The 14,593-nt window shown below is 37.2% G+C and overlaps 2 protein-coding genes across 4 annotated transcripts in view; both read left to right on the top strand.

Moving 5' to 3' along the window:
- The window catches only part of LOC6562632 (P protein), a 31,636-nt gene extending 22,762 nt beyond the window's left edge, over positions 1-8,874 (top strand). For all 3 annotated transcript variants that reach the window (XM_001989318.3, XM_032736015.2, XM_032736016.2), the window contains exons 2-11: positions 138-244; positions 2,445-2,604; positions 2,676-2,736; positions 3,787-3,925; positions 3,992-4,896; positions 5,336-5,665; positions 7,103-7,450; positions 7,516-7,663; positions 7,727-7,820; positions 7,954-8,874. In XM_001989318.3, the coding sequence (XP_001989354.1) occupies positions 138-244; positions 2,445-2,604; positions 2,676-2,736; positions 3,787-3,925; positions 3,992-4,896; positions 5,336-5,665; positions 7,103-7,450; positions 7,516-7,663; positions 7,727-7,820; positions 7,954-8,038 (2,377 nt within the window). In that variant the 3' untranslated portion in view covers positions 8,039-8,874. The remainder of the gene's footprint in view (positions 1-137; positions 245-2,444; positions 2,605-2,675; positions 2,737-3,786; positions 3,926-3,991; positions 4,897-5,335; positions 5,666-7,102; positions 7,451-7,515; positions 7,664-7,726; positions 7,821-7,953) is intronic.
- A 1,953-nt stretch (positions 8,875-10,827) lies between these two features.
- LOC6562631 lies at positions 10,828-14,451 on the top strand. Its single transcript, XM_001989317.2, has 4 exons — positions 10,828-11,268; positions 12,010-12,120; positions 13,623-13,709; positions 13,831-14,451. The coding sequence occupies exons 2-4, from the start codon at positions 12,045-12,047 to the stop codon at positions 14,397-14,399; spliced, it is 732 nt and encodes a 243-aa protein (XP_001989353.1). The 5' UTR covers positions 10,828-11,268; positions 12,010-12,044; the 3' UTR covers positions 14,400-14,451.
- Positions 14,452-14,593: the final 142 nt, after the last annotated feature.

Genomic DNA, 14,593 nt, shown 5'->3' on the forward strand with positions numbered 1-14,593 from the left:
TTCCGTTAGCAAATCTCACCTCAATTTTTTCGCTCTTTTTGCTCTCTCTTTTTTTCATGGCTCCCCAATGTGCCCCAAACTCACAACTTATGGACAATCAACCTGCCACAACTCCAACCTCCACTCCACATATGCAGCGAGGTAACGGAAGGTGCCTTACAGGTCTGGCGCACGCTGCCCGAACGCATTCGACAGGATCCCAGCCTAGCCTCCTTCAGGCAGGAGCACGAGCGTCTCCATGGCGGTAAGTGTTTACATATTCCTTTTATTTCGCCTTCTTTTTTTTTGTTTTTTTGGGGTGCCACAAGACCATCTTGTTGCCTCAACATTTATTTGACTTGTCCAACAGCATATGCTTTGTTCTGTTTGTGTGTGTGTGAGGGGGGGGATGTAAGTGTCGCCCTACTTAACTGCCAGCTGAGGGTATTCTAAATGTATCGTTATGTTTGTTGGAGCTTGGGGGAAAACCATCTGGGATATTTATATACCCGTGGTAAGCTCAGCGGCTTTGTATATTTGTAATTTATCGATAAGTTATCAATGTTCGTTATCCCTGCTTATCTGCCAGCTGGGGTTATTTGAAACATCTTACATTTTATTAAATATAAGGTCATCTTCAATTTTATCAAGCTTCTTATTGATATATTCATGTTTTGTGGCTTCGCATATCTATAATTGATAGTTAGGTTGTCGATGTGTTAGCAAGCATGTAAATTGGTTAAAATCACTTCAACCATTAGCTTAGTTTTCAATTTAAAGCTTACCGCTGCCTATAGTCATTGCTTATTAAATATGTTTTATCCAATGGCTTTGCATTCTTACAATATACTAATAAGTAATAGACAAATATGTACACAAAACTTGTAAATTCTATTAGCTATCGATACTTATCGATAACAGATATTTAATATATCTTAATCTTTAAATAGAGACTCTTTCACTTTGGTACTTTCCTAGACTCATAGCGCAAGTAGAAAGTGCATCAAGTTTTCGGCTAGCTGTCTACGCATTTTTTTTGTGAATTTGTTTATTTTTTATTGGCACGTTGTTTATTTTTTTTATGGCTGTAATTATTGTTGAAATTTTTATGACGATTTGCGTTGGCGTCGTCCGTCCGTCGTCCGTCGTCCGTCGTCGACATTGACATTGGCCACAAAACAAGGCTCTCTCCCGTTATTTCTGCCTTTGAATTTGGATAACGAATGCGAATTGCGCAACTTGCGGCAATGTTTATCACTTTAAATTGTTTAATAGACGTACTACCGTTGTACTTGTTTTCTTTTTTGGGTCTTGAATAGGTATTATGCTAATGCCTATGCAAAAATATGGCCTTTACTATTTCCGCAATATTACGATAGACGATAGACGTTGATGATGATGATGATGACGATGACGGGTGACTATAGAACCACTCCACGTCTGAAATTGAGCCATTAAAGCAGCAATTGAATTATATATAGATATCGATAGCTATTGATATACCTCTATCATTGTGGTCAATTGATAAATGGTTTTATGTACCCTAAACACATTAAAAATCTTGAAGAGGGTAGAATAAAGTTGTGGAAAAGGAAGAAGAAAACATTTCCGAGCCCTTAAACTATATGTATTCTTGATCAGCAGCAAAAACAGAGTTGATATGGCCATGTTTGCTTGTCTGTCTGTAACAAGGAACCGTTTTCAGAGACTATAATCGCTACAGACCATAAATTTTGGTATATAAGTTCTCGTATTTCATAAACATATCAAGTTTATTTAATTTTATCGATAACTACACACACTTTGCGTGTATCGATATAAATCAATTTCCGATAGCTATAAAAGACTCAATTGCTGAGCTTTTGCAAATGGGAGCACGTCTCCTTGTTTATCAAAACTTATTTTTATATTCAACAAACTATCAATTAGGTGCAGGGTATCTGCTAGTCGAGCACTCTCGACTAGAGCATTCTAACTTGTTATCTTATGAGCCATTCGAGCTAAAAATAGATGCTAATAAAATGAAGTGGCGGACGTAGAAATCGAAGACTGAGCCAACTGCTGTCGCAATCAGTCCTCAAATTGCTGTCGTCCTGTGGTCCTGTTGTCCTGTTGTCCTGTCGATTGCAGCTAATGGTTCAATTGCCGTTTAAATATTTACCCATATCGTTGCTTGGTAGTTAGAAATTAATAAATGATGCAGCTGCACTCAGAGAAAAAAATCGACAAAAATTTGTGAAATTCACCAAGAGTAACTCTGCTAATTATTCAGAGAGTATATTTGTAAAAATCAGGACTTATCATTTCTTAATTTGTGAGTAGATTTTTCTGAAATTTAGAAAAAGCTGTATCATTTTCAGGGTTACTTAATTATAGAAAATATTTCTCAAAATTGGAAATTGTTGATTTTTACACTGAGTACAGATGAAGTAGTTGCCTATTAAAACCTTCATCTATCATTTCAGATCCCTTGCCTTTGGAGGATGTGGCAGAGCAAGAGCACAACGAACTTGAGCAAATTGGACGGAATGGACATGGACATATGGAGGAGCCGAAGGCGGTCTTCACACAGATCGGCATCAATGTGACGAACGAGGCGGGACAGGTGCATGTTTTGGATGGCAGGTTCGTAGTTCTTTGCCACTCGATTGTCAGTTACGTAATTAGTGCAACCAGTTTTCTGTCTGTCCCCCCAGGGACCTGGAGAACAACAACGAGGATCAGCACGACGATGGCGAGGGCTACTCCAAAAGCAACGTGAGTCCTTCAAAAGATCTTTGAAATTTGAGAACTAAATTAACTGTAATTTGTGCCTGATTGAAGTTAACTAAACATTACTTAACATAATAATAATTAACTAATTTAACTTTAACTTATACTTAATTAAAGTTAACTTATTTGAAGCACGAATACTTTAAATGGGAAATTTAAAGCTACCCTAACTAAGATGAAAATAATCTAGATTAACTTCAGCATGTACTATAACTTAATATAGCTTAACTTAACTTATTTTAAACCTCAATGCAAGCTTAAACTCCCATAACTAAATCTAATAATGAAGTGCACCTAGCTTAACATGTTATAAAGATGAGAATAATTCTTATGGATCGGATAAGGAACACTGATTGTGTTAGCCAAAGCATATTTTCATATTGAGAGCCTGCTTAAATTTACAGAAAATTTACATAATTTATTACTAAGCATCTGCTTAAAGATAAACAACTGAATACATAATAATTAAAACGAAACGAATCGACGACAAGCTAATTATTATTTATTGCATGCAATTCAATTAAGTATTTAAAAATAACTAAAGAGCGTATTGTTTTTATTATTGGGTGGGTTGCATGCACTGCGACCTATTAGTTCCATTGTATTGGGTATTATTATTAGTATTGGGGGAATTTCAAACACTTTCGATCTATTGTGCCCCCTTCTGATCCTATAGCAACTCCATCAATGCTAATTCATGCTTGAATTTAAAAGTCTTTGTCTTATTGTGGGTTTCCAGTTAGTAAAAGATGAAGTCTCCCGAGGGAAACAAAGTTCTATTCGAAGAAAATAGATTCATTGATTGATAGATTGATCACATTTTTCCATAGAATACTACATCTTTTTCTGACTAATTCTCCATTAACTAATTTAGTTAACTTAGCTTAACTGTAACTTCACTTATACGTTTGTTAAGTTTTTCTTCAGCCTGACTTTAAATCCATATAAAATAAATAAATAACTATTTTACCTAATTTATTTTAGTGATCGATTTTATTGAGCCAGACTTTAAATACAATTTTCTTTCACTTTCAGTTCAAAAAGTATTTGACTTGGTTTAAGATATCGGTGCTGCTTGTTGTGTGGTGTGTTTTCACCGCCTTTCTGATGAGCAACAACGAGCACGTGGATCAATTGAGTCTCATCAGTGTGCCGAAGAACAGTTCCACGCGAGGTGAGCAACAATAGAATCCAAACCGAACGTGTAATTCTAATATATTTTAAATATTTCTTTCTTCAGTCTTCTCCATTGCCACATCGAAGCTGGAGCGGATTGGGCTGGGTCTAAGGGGCCCCTTTCGGTTGCAGGAGAACGAGTTGCAGTTGAACGATAGTGTGCCGCTGCCCGTGTTGCAAGTCCTTGTCACACGCAGCTATTTGGATGCACAGGGTCAGGAGTTCTACACGGAGAATGCGAGTCAAATGTGGCAACTAGATGTTGTCTATCCGGAGCTAATCGATGCCACCAAGGATACCAAAAAAACCCACACTTTCGAACTAATGCCAGCGGATGCAGCAAAACTCATCGAGGCAAATGGAACACGACTCAATTTTGAGTTAACCAGCACCATTGATGGCGAGCTGCCGCTCCAACTGAATGTGGATGAGTCGCCCATCTACAAGAAGCATGGCGTTCTCTATGCGGCAGCTGTGCTCTGCGGCCTCTATGTGATGATCATTTGGGAGATTGTTAATCGCACTTTTGCTGCCATCATTGCCTCAACTTTATCTGTGGGCATTTTGGCTGCGCTCAACTCGCGTCCTTCAATGTCCACGATTATGGGTTGGATTGATGTGGAAACATTGCTGCTGCTCTTTGGCATGATGATCTTGGTTGCCATACTCTCGGAGACGGGCGTGTTTGATTATCTCGCTGTTTATGCATATAAGATCACAAATGGACACGTCTGGCCTCTCATCAATTGTTTGTGCTTCTTTACGGCCATTTTGTCGTCGTTTTTGGATAATGTTACAACGGTGCTGCTGATGACACCGGTCACGATACGCCTCTGCGAGGTCATGTCCCTCAATCCGGTGCCCATCTTGATGTGCATGGTCATCTACTCGAACATCGGCGGCGCTCTAACCCCTGTGGGCGATCCACCAAATGTCATTATTGCCTCGAATAGCTACATATCCAAGAATGTGAGTGCTTTTAAATAACATATAGATGATTGAAGCTATCTGTGATTGAACTGATTGATTGAATGAATGAATGCATTCAGCTTTAGGACTTAAAAACCTACCGGAATCAAATAGTTGCTGTTAGTCTTTATATATAACTTTGCTACACTGATTGATAATTGCTGATGAACTAAATTCAGATTGAGTACTTCAGAGAGCAGTTAGCAATAATCTAGCTTAAGGAAGACTCTTAAACCCTACCAAAACCAGGTAGTTGCTCCTTGATATATAATTTTACTGATATAAATAACTCTGCTATTTGAACTTACATATTAAATCCAGCTTCAGCATAATAATAATCACTTAAACATCTAAATTAAACAAGAAACTTAAATAATAATAGAATTCTTGATATTCCCGATATATATCCCGACTGATATTATCTCAATTGCAATTGCAGGGCGTTAACTTTGCTGTGTTCACTCTTCACATGTTGCCCGGCGTCATTTTGGTGATGATCCAAACATATTTGCAGCTGCGCTACAAGTTCCGCAATATTAGTGATCTGCAGTTCAAGGACTCGCCTGAGGTGGAGGAACTGCGTCACGAGATTCACGTGTGGAAGCGAGCAGCAGCCAGTCTCTCGGCCTACTCCAAGGATGAGGAACTGGTGCGTCAGACGCTGATGAAGAAAGTGAATCGCCTGAAGCGCAGTCTCAAGAAACGCATTACGGCCGTCGTCGTCCCAGCGCCCAACTATCAACAGACCCTCGCCAATCTGCAGGCCAAGGTGAGTTTACATTAATATGCATATGCATATGTACGAGTTGTGTTCAAAAAGTATCGCGAATTTTGAATTTTCGCGGGTAACGTATATTCGAATTTCGATTTTTTTGTAGCGTTATGTTGGTACTCATGTCTCTCACTTATGCCGACAAGCTCGGCCATTTTGAATGTTCACTTAATTGTTGACAGCTGCTTTGCTTGCACGTGTTTTGGATCGTCTTCGATTTTTACCTATTCAAAAAAATGGATCAAAGAACCTGTATCAAATTTTGTGTGAAAAACGAAATTAAGTGCGCGGATGCATTCCGAATGTTGATTGTGGCATACGGAGAAGCTACCTTGGACCGAAGCAACGCTTATCGGTGGTACAAAATGTTCTCAGAAGGCCGAGAAGATGTGAACGACGAAGAGCGTGCCGGACGCCCGAGCACTTCAACAACAGACGAAAAAATTAATGGAGTGGAGAAAATGGTATTGGCCAATCGTCGAATCACCGTTAGAGAAGTTGCTGAGGAGCTAGACATATCGATTGGCTCATGCCATTCGATTTTTATCAATGATTTGGGCATGAGACGGGTCGCCGCCAAATTCGTACCAAAATTGCTCAATTGCGACCAAAAACAGCATCGCATGAACATTGCTAATGAGATGTTGGACTCTGTGCGCGACGACCCAAATTTGCTCCAGAGGGTTATAACTGGTGACGAATCGTGGGTTTATGGTTACGACGTGGAAACCAAAGCTCAATCATCTCAATGGAAGCTGCCGCACGAACCAAGACCGAAAAAAACGCGCCAAGTTCGGTCGAATGTGAAAGTTTTGCTGAATATTGAATATTACCTGCAAGTTATGCGCAATTTGCGCGAAGCACTCCGCCAGAAACGCCCGGATTTGTGGAAAAACAAAAATTGGCTTTTGCACCACGATAACGCCCCTGCTCACACATCGTTGCTTGTGCGCGACTTTTTGGCCAAAAACAACACACTAATGATGCCGCAGCCACCGTATTCCCCAGATCTGGCCCCCTGTGACTTTTTCTTGTTCCCTAAACTGAAGAGGCCCATGAAAGGACGACGTTACGCTACGCTTGACGAGATAAAGACGGGATCGAAGGAGGAGCTGAACAAGATAAAAAAAAATGATTTTTTGAAGTGCTTCGAAGATTGGAAAAACCGTTGGCACAAGTGTATAATATCTCATGGGGATTACTTTGAAGGGGACAAAATAGATATTCATGAATAAATAAATAATATCTGAAAAAACACAAAATTCGCGATACTTTTTGAACACACCTCGTATATAGGAAAGAATATAGAAAGCTATAGCCATCTGGTAATTCAGGCCGAAAGACGAATCGCTGTCTTAACTTGATCAAAACTAAAACTAAACCTGATTATTATATTATTATATATATATTATATATATTTTGTCAATTCCCCAGTATCCGATACGGAATAAACCTCTGTTGATCAAGTGCACCGCAGCGTTGATCTTTGTGATCAGTTTGTTCTTTCTGCATTCGGTGCCGGAACTGCAGCGTCTCTCTTTGGGCTGGACAGCACTGCTCGGCGCGATATTCCTCATCATCTTGGCGGACATTGAGGATCTGGAGGCGATACTGGCGAGAGTGGAGTGGTCCACCTTGCTCTTCTTTGCCGCGCTCTTCATACTGATGGAGGCTCTAACCGAATTGGGCCTCATCGAGTGGATTGGCAACATGACCGAGAACATTATTCTAGGCGTCGGCGAAGATCAGCGCTTAATGGTTGCCATCTTGATAATACTATGGGTAAAATGTATATATTTTATATAATATTACTCTAGTTAATATATATCTTTAACTGTATCTGTCAGGTATCTGCTGTGGCCTCGGCTTTTGTCGACAATATTCCGCTGACAACAATGATGGTCAAGATAACCATTTCCCTGGCACAGAACAGTACCTTGAATCTACCCTTGCAACCACTCGTCTGGGCATTAGCTCTGGGCGCCTGTTTGGGCGGTAAGTAAATAGGGTATATATGTAGAGTATATGATTGCTAATATTCACATTGTATTTTGTCAGGTAATGGCACGCTGATTGGTGCCTCGGCGAATGTGGTCTGTGCCGGAGTTGCCGAGCAACATGGCTACAAATTCACATTCCTCGAGTTCTTCAAGTGAGTATAAGACAAATGAGAATATATATTACAAAAAACAAAACATGAAGAAACAGCTAGTCGTAGCAGCCACAGCTAGCTATAAATATTCTACTCTTTATATATTATTATATTAATCCAATTCCTTTTGCAGAGTTGGCTTTCCCATTATGATTGGCAGCATAATTGTGACAACTGGTTATTTGCTGGTGATGCATTCGCTCTTCGCGTGGCATTGACACTGATGATAATGATAACGATGACGATGATGATGATGAGATGCTGCCCCCAATTTGTGGCATGGTGTTGACTGTGTCGATTTCGAAACAAGGCGCACTTTACCTCGTTACCTATAGCTATAGCTAAAACTATAGCTGAAGCTAAAGCTGCAGCTACAGCAAAATGTTCAACATTCGACACTAAACTAAAACTCGTACAATTATCAGCTGCAGTTCGAATAATAAAAAGCGAGCCTAAATTTAGCGGCAATAACAAGCTGAAAAACAATGAATTTCTAAATATTATTATTAAAAGCATACTCGAAGTATGATAAGAGCATATTAAAAAAAGAAAAACTAAACTAACACTAAATGTAAAACTAAAACTAAACTAAATATATATTTGAGACAAGAGTTAAAAACAAATCACATTTATTTTTACACATCATTGTTAGTGTAGTGCGTAGTCTAATTAAAAAATACTAAAAACAAATAAACATAAAATGTAATTAAATAATTGTTTACACAAATAATAATAATAATTATGAAAAAATATCGCTGAACTGTGAAAGAATTGTTATATATGTATATGTTTTATGTACGAACAATTATTAATACAATAATTGCTGCTCGTCTTACATAATTTATTTACAAAAATATGCTATAGATGTATAATTAAAAATTCAATTGGTTTCCTAAAAATTTGTGTTGAAAATGTGCGAAAATGAAAAACAAAAACTAAACAAAACAAACATTATGTAAAAGTTTAAGTTCTTAATTTGTTATTATACAATTAGTGCTTTAGCTCTAGTTAAAAAAAGAAAGCCATAAGAACAATAAAATGTAAATCAATTATTTTAAATGTCTGCAAAATTAAGTTGTTAATTGGTTTTAGGCGGGATGTAAGAGTTAATTTAATTTGTTGGTTTTTTTGTGCACTTTTTGTATTATATTTTTATTTATTTTTACGTGCGCCTGTTTGTATGCAAGGTTTTTACAGACGAAGAGCTTAACAGCAGCTCAACAAACAGCAGCAAACAGCTCACTTAACAGGACTAGCTGAGCATTTCTTAGAGCAGCCTCGAAGTATGCTACATTTTTTGTCAAATAAAATTGTAATAAAATAATTAATTGAATTAGTAAATATAATTAGGTACTTCAGCCATGACACTCAACTAATACATGTTTTACTTAATCACAGTTAATTGTTAAGCGTTTAGTTAAGGGGTAAAAGTTGTGTACGTGCGTCTGCTGCAACTAATCAGTTGTCATTTGAACATGCAGTAAAATTTGTCAACACTTGAAAATCTTTTATGGCGAAGCCAAAAGCAAAGCAAACAATTGTTGGCCATTTATTTTCCATTATTGCCACATGCTTGTTGGCCAATTGTGTTTGCAAATCATGCATTGACCGCAATGTGTCGCTGCACTCAGAAAAAAATTGTCTTAACTTTTAATAAATCGCTCCAAAAAATGCAAACTTTTTTTTTATTTTTTATCAATCACTTCTAAATATTCGCAAAAAGTTTCTAAAATTTAGAAAGCCTTGCCCTAAAAGTAATAGAAAACCTAATATCAGAATTCCTTTACTTTTACTCTTCATAAAGGTACACTCATAAATTTTAGAAATTTACTTTCTCAACAATTGAGAGACTAACGTAAAATGAGGTCGACTTTTTTGCTGAGTGTATGCACTTCAGCTTTAACCAATTGCTATGGTCCAATAGACACAGCTATTTTCTAACATAAATAGTTTTTATGCATATGTGTGTATGTGTTTATTGCATAAGACTGTCTTGGGTAATTAAACAAAATCGTTTTACACACAAATGTCAGCAATAGCTCAACTAACTGAAAAAATATGCAGGTGGGCGTAAAGGGTTTTCACTGGCAGTCTGTTATTTATCTGTCATTTTGCTTATGCAAATGTTAACAGTGTTTTGAGCTTCAGTGCGTTGCTTGCTGACAGGTTTCACTCTACAGTCTAACAAGAGGCTAGTGTATGATTATATATGCAATTAGGTCGTTCAATGAACTTGAAAAGGCACACAAAAAAAAAAAACAATTCTATTTGAAAACTAAATAATAGCTATCTTTGAAATGTAGGCTTGTAAATAATAAATAAATAAATTTATGTTCACTGCTCATTATTTAAATAGGTCACTCTGTATACACTTTTTGCAATTGCTGCTAACTGGAAAGCTGCTTGATAAAATAACGCCACTTTTGCACATTAACATTGTTCTTTTTCCTTTGAGATTTATTGATAGGTTTTTAAAGAGCTTTGTTATGTTATGTTATGATACGTTATGTTATGCATGCATGTAAGTTATTTGATGTTATGTTATATATGTATGTATGTATGTATGTTATGAAATATATGAATGTATGTGTCTGACGATTATTCACATCTGTCATTGTAAATTGTCATTGCAAAACTTCCATCCGTAAATTATTATTATTTTTTTATTTTTTTAGCCCATCAATGTCAAGCTGAGTGATTCATACTAACCAATTAACTAAAGTTTCTCGTAAGATAAACATGTAAAGTCATTCAATTAGTTAAAACAACAGGCCCAAATACAGCACAGGACAGGGCTAAGCAGCCTGTCAAACTTTCAAGAAATACACACATACATATAAAAATAGACATATATGTAGATAATTGCACAGAAGTGGCAAAAAAGTCACAGCCACCTGTCAAGCTACGCCCCAGCATAAGCAGAGCAGAAGCAGAGCAAAGCAAAAACAGCGAAAGGCAGAAGCAGATCAAAGCAGCGCAGAAGCTGCGCATTTTAAGCCGAGTGCGCCAATTTGAGCAGCGCTGACGTTAATGGATCAAGAGCCGGCCTATAAATGAGAGCACGAAATTGAAACCGAAACCGAAACTGAAAGCTAAGGCGAAAACTAAGACGATGCCGAAGCCTGCAAGACAACAACAACAACAGCAGCAGTGACGCATGCGCGAGGCTGTTACACGAACGAAGCATGCGCGAAGAACAATAACAACAACAACAATGCTGTTACGTGATGTTCAATGAGTGCGCGCTCCACCCAAAACCAGAGCTGTGGCTGAGACGAAGTCGCAGCGACGCTGCCTGCGCGTGTTGCATGCACTCGGTTTATTTTTTCACTCTCCATTTCAGTCGCCGCGCAGACGCGAACTGGGAATGGTTGTTTAACGGCAAAATGTGCGCAGTAAAACAACATTGATTAAGAAATTCCAAATCAAAAAACACTAAAGCCAAAATGTACGAAACGTAACGGTTAATAAATATATATATACAAGTGTGTGTATGTGTGTGTGCGTAACTAAGCCATTTGTATGTGGCTGGTGTAAACTTTGCTATTTTTGGAGCCAAATCTAAATTGAAATTGAATCCGAAATTATATTAAGCTTTTGTGCGTATTTTGAAGTCGAAACTTGGCGTCGCTTTCGTTTTTAACAAATATTTTGCTTACGCCGCTTATTAGCAAAGTGTTAATTTAATTAACAAATAAAATTTACTAAAGTAAAAGTATTAAAATTTACAACAGAAATATATACACATTAATGATATGACAATTAAAAATTGTAGTGACAAAAATTCCAAAAGACAAGGCCACATAAAATAGTTTAAAAAAAATAACAAAAACAGTTAAAATATAAACAGAAGACATTGAGCTCAGGCAAAAACCCTAACAAAAAAAATCAACAAATAAAAACAACAACAAAAAGCGCATTGAACAAAAAGTGAGAGTGATTTCCAAACAGATTTTTTTGCCGTTCCGTTTTTTTATTTTGTTTTCATTCATTTTGTTGTTGTTGACGCTTTTTTGTGTGTGCGTTTGTGTATGTGTGTGTGTGTGTGAGTGTTTGCATATCGCATTTTTGAAATACTTTGCTCAGCTGACGCACACATACATGCAGAGCGTTGCCAGACTGAGTCCAAATTCTTCTTCTACAACAACAACAACAGCTGTTTCATAATCCTTTATTTTTATTTTGTTAGTTTGTTAACATTCGCTAAATGCTGTGCCGCTGATCATGTTTTGGCCAAAAAGACAACAAGAAACGCTATTTGTTGGCCTGTGGCTGGCGCTGCTTCTTGGCCTGCTTCAACGTAAGTAAAACGCTAACAACCGGTTTTCTTTTTAAGACTAGACTCTAAACTTTGATCACAGAGCCAGCTTAGACCAAAACTCAAAACTGGCTAAAAGCGCGTTTTCGAAATTATTGCCGGTCTTTGTGTCAAGGTCGTCTCTGCGTCTCTCTCTCTCTCTCTCTCTCTTGCGTTTGTTGTGGCTAGTTGATTTGATTATCTCTATTAACAAGTTTTGATCTCTGCTTAAAGTTTACATTTACTTTGTTTAAAAAACAGAAGATAATTGAAAAAGAGCACTTTAAGCATTCTCAACAGCTTTAAAGTGCTCTTCACTAATTATCTTCTGTTCTTTTTTCTTGAGGCTCAACACGTAGATCAAAAGTTAAGCTAGGTCAGTTCTCTTGAGCTAAAAGTTATTAACCACACAATGGATAACCCTGAATTTGCTATATAAGCAAGTTTTATTATGCTCAAGTTGCTAAAGTCATCGAATTATAAAAACTACCTAATGAGTTATCTACACTCGGAAAAACTACGACTTGAATCTTAAAATAATTTACTAATAATAAATACTTTTGGCGTAAAAAAAAGAAGAATTAGCCCTTCTGAGCAATAATTATAAACCTTATTCAGAATGTATATTTTCTCAATATATCTAATTTTCAGTGTGTTTTTCCATATGTGTACAACTTTCTCATTTGCACAACTCTTTTTCTGAGTGTAAGGATTATCTTTAATAACATGTACTCAGAGTGCTTTAAGATCTACACTTAACTGACATTGAGAATATGTCCAGTAATTTGAAGTTTCCTTTGTTATAATCTTATAATAATAATATGGGTATAAAGAGTTCTGGCAAATTATATAAAATACACAAGGAAGCAATTACGAGCCGATATAGATCAAAAGTCGAGTCGATTTCCAGTTCCTTTTGACTGTCTTTATGATCAAGCCGATCTAAATTACTATAAGACCCAGAAACTTAAAATTTGGTTTATAAGTTCTCATATATCTTAAACAGTTGAGTTTATTTCATTTTATTGATAACCACGCCCGTTACGCGAATATCGATATAAATCGATTAACGATAGCAATAAAAGGCACAATTATCAAGATATAGCCTACCATTTGATATATAAAGTAGCCTGACATATTATTGATAGCCTGTAAAGATTTCATTAAGTAAGAATAAAATACACAGATCTATTTAAGCAAAACATAAGACAAAAATCAGTAAAACAACTATTTACTTAAAAGCTGTCTTCAAGGGTATCTCCAGGTCGTGTACTCTCGACAATAGCATTCTTTACATAAACACTTATATATATGCCGACATTAATTGTTGTATAACAAACAGCAAAAACACGAGAAAAAACCGTCAACAGAGCAAGCCAAACTAAAAGTCGGCCCATAAAAGTGCTTGTTGCATAACCCAAAAGCGACGCTCAGAAAGTCAAAATCTTTGCTCAGTGTTTGAACTGCAGATAAAACTGAAAACTCAAATTATTTTTTATGTGCAGCTCAAAATGTGAATGGATTAATTGTGCCCGAGCAGCTGACGTCATTCCTGTCGCTGGTCTATTCCAATATACCGCCCATCAAGAAGGGTAAGTAACAAAAAAAATATAAAATGAAATATGTTAAATTAAATATATAAAATGAAATAATACATATATAAAATAAAATATCCACAGCTAAATAGTATAAATAAATATATATCCAAAACAGGTACCGATTCGCGACTTGGTTTCGGTTTTCGACTGGGCGATCATGCTGATTTTCAGGTGCTGCTCGAGCTGGGACCCCAGAAGGACACTCAACCGTTGGGTGATCCCAACAAGGAAGATCAATCCTTCAATAAGCGGCAGGTGAGCGCAATTGATCAGCGTGCTCAGCTGCGACGCCAGCAGCAGCTGCAGCAGCAGCAGTCACTGTTGACCAGCACCGAACGCAATGCGGCCAGCTGGCTGGAAAGCTGGTCGAATGGAATGAAACCGCTGGAGGCGAAACCTAAAACGAAGCTGAGTAGCAAACAGAGAGCGAAATTGGCGTTGCCTGTGCAGAAACAGATGCCAACGGATGCAGTGCAGCAGCTGCAATTGCTCTACAAAATGGCCGCAACAACAACAACTACGACAACAACAACTCCAACTCCAACAACGATCAAGGTTGATTTTCTGAAATTGCCACCGCCTGCACTCGAACAGAATACAAATGCCTTGGGTTTGAGCAGATCGACAAAGAAAAGCCAAGCTGAATTAACCGAGGAATTGATGAATGTCAGTTTAGAGGCTTAAGTGGTGCATTTGTATTGTATTGTGTATATATTGTGGTAAGAGTATTTGTAAATAAAACACATCTCGATTAATTTGTTATTTAAAGTGTCATATAAATTGAAAAGTAAATTAAATGCTTAAATTCGCTGTTATGTTTTTAAATTGCAAATTGAATAGCATAGCCAGCGTTGCCAGCCCGCCTAAGAACGGTCATG

The sequence above is a fragment of the Drosophila grimshawi genome, unplaced genomic scaffold (assembly GCF_018153295.1).
Source record: "Drosophila grimshawi isolate 15287-2541.00 unplaced genomic scaffold, ASM1815329v1 contig_1377, whole genome shotgun sequence".
NCBI classification, from domain to species: domain Eukaryota; kingdom Metazoa; phylum Arthropoda; class Insecta; order Diptera; family Drosophilidae; genus Drosophila; species Drosophila grimshawi.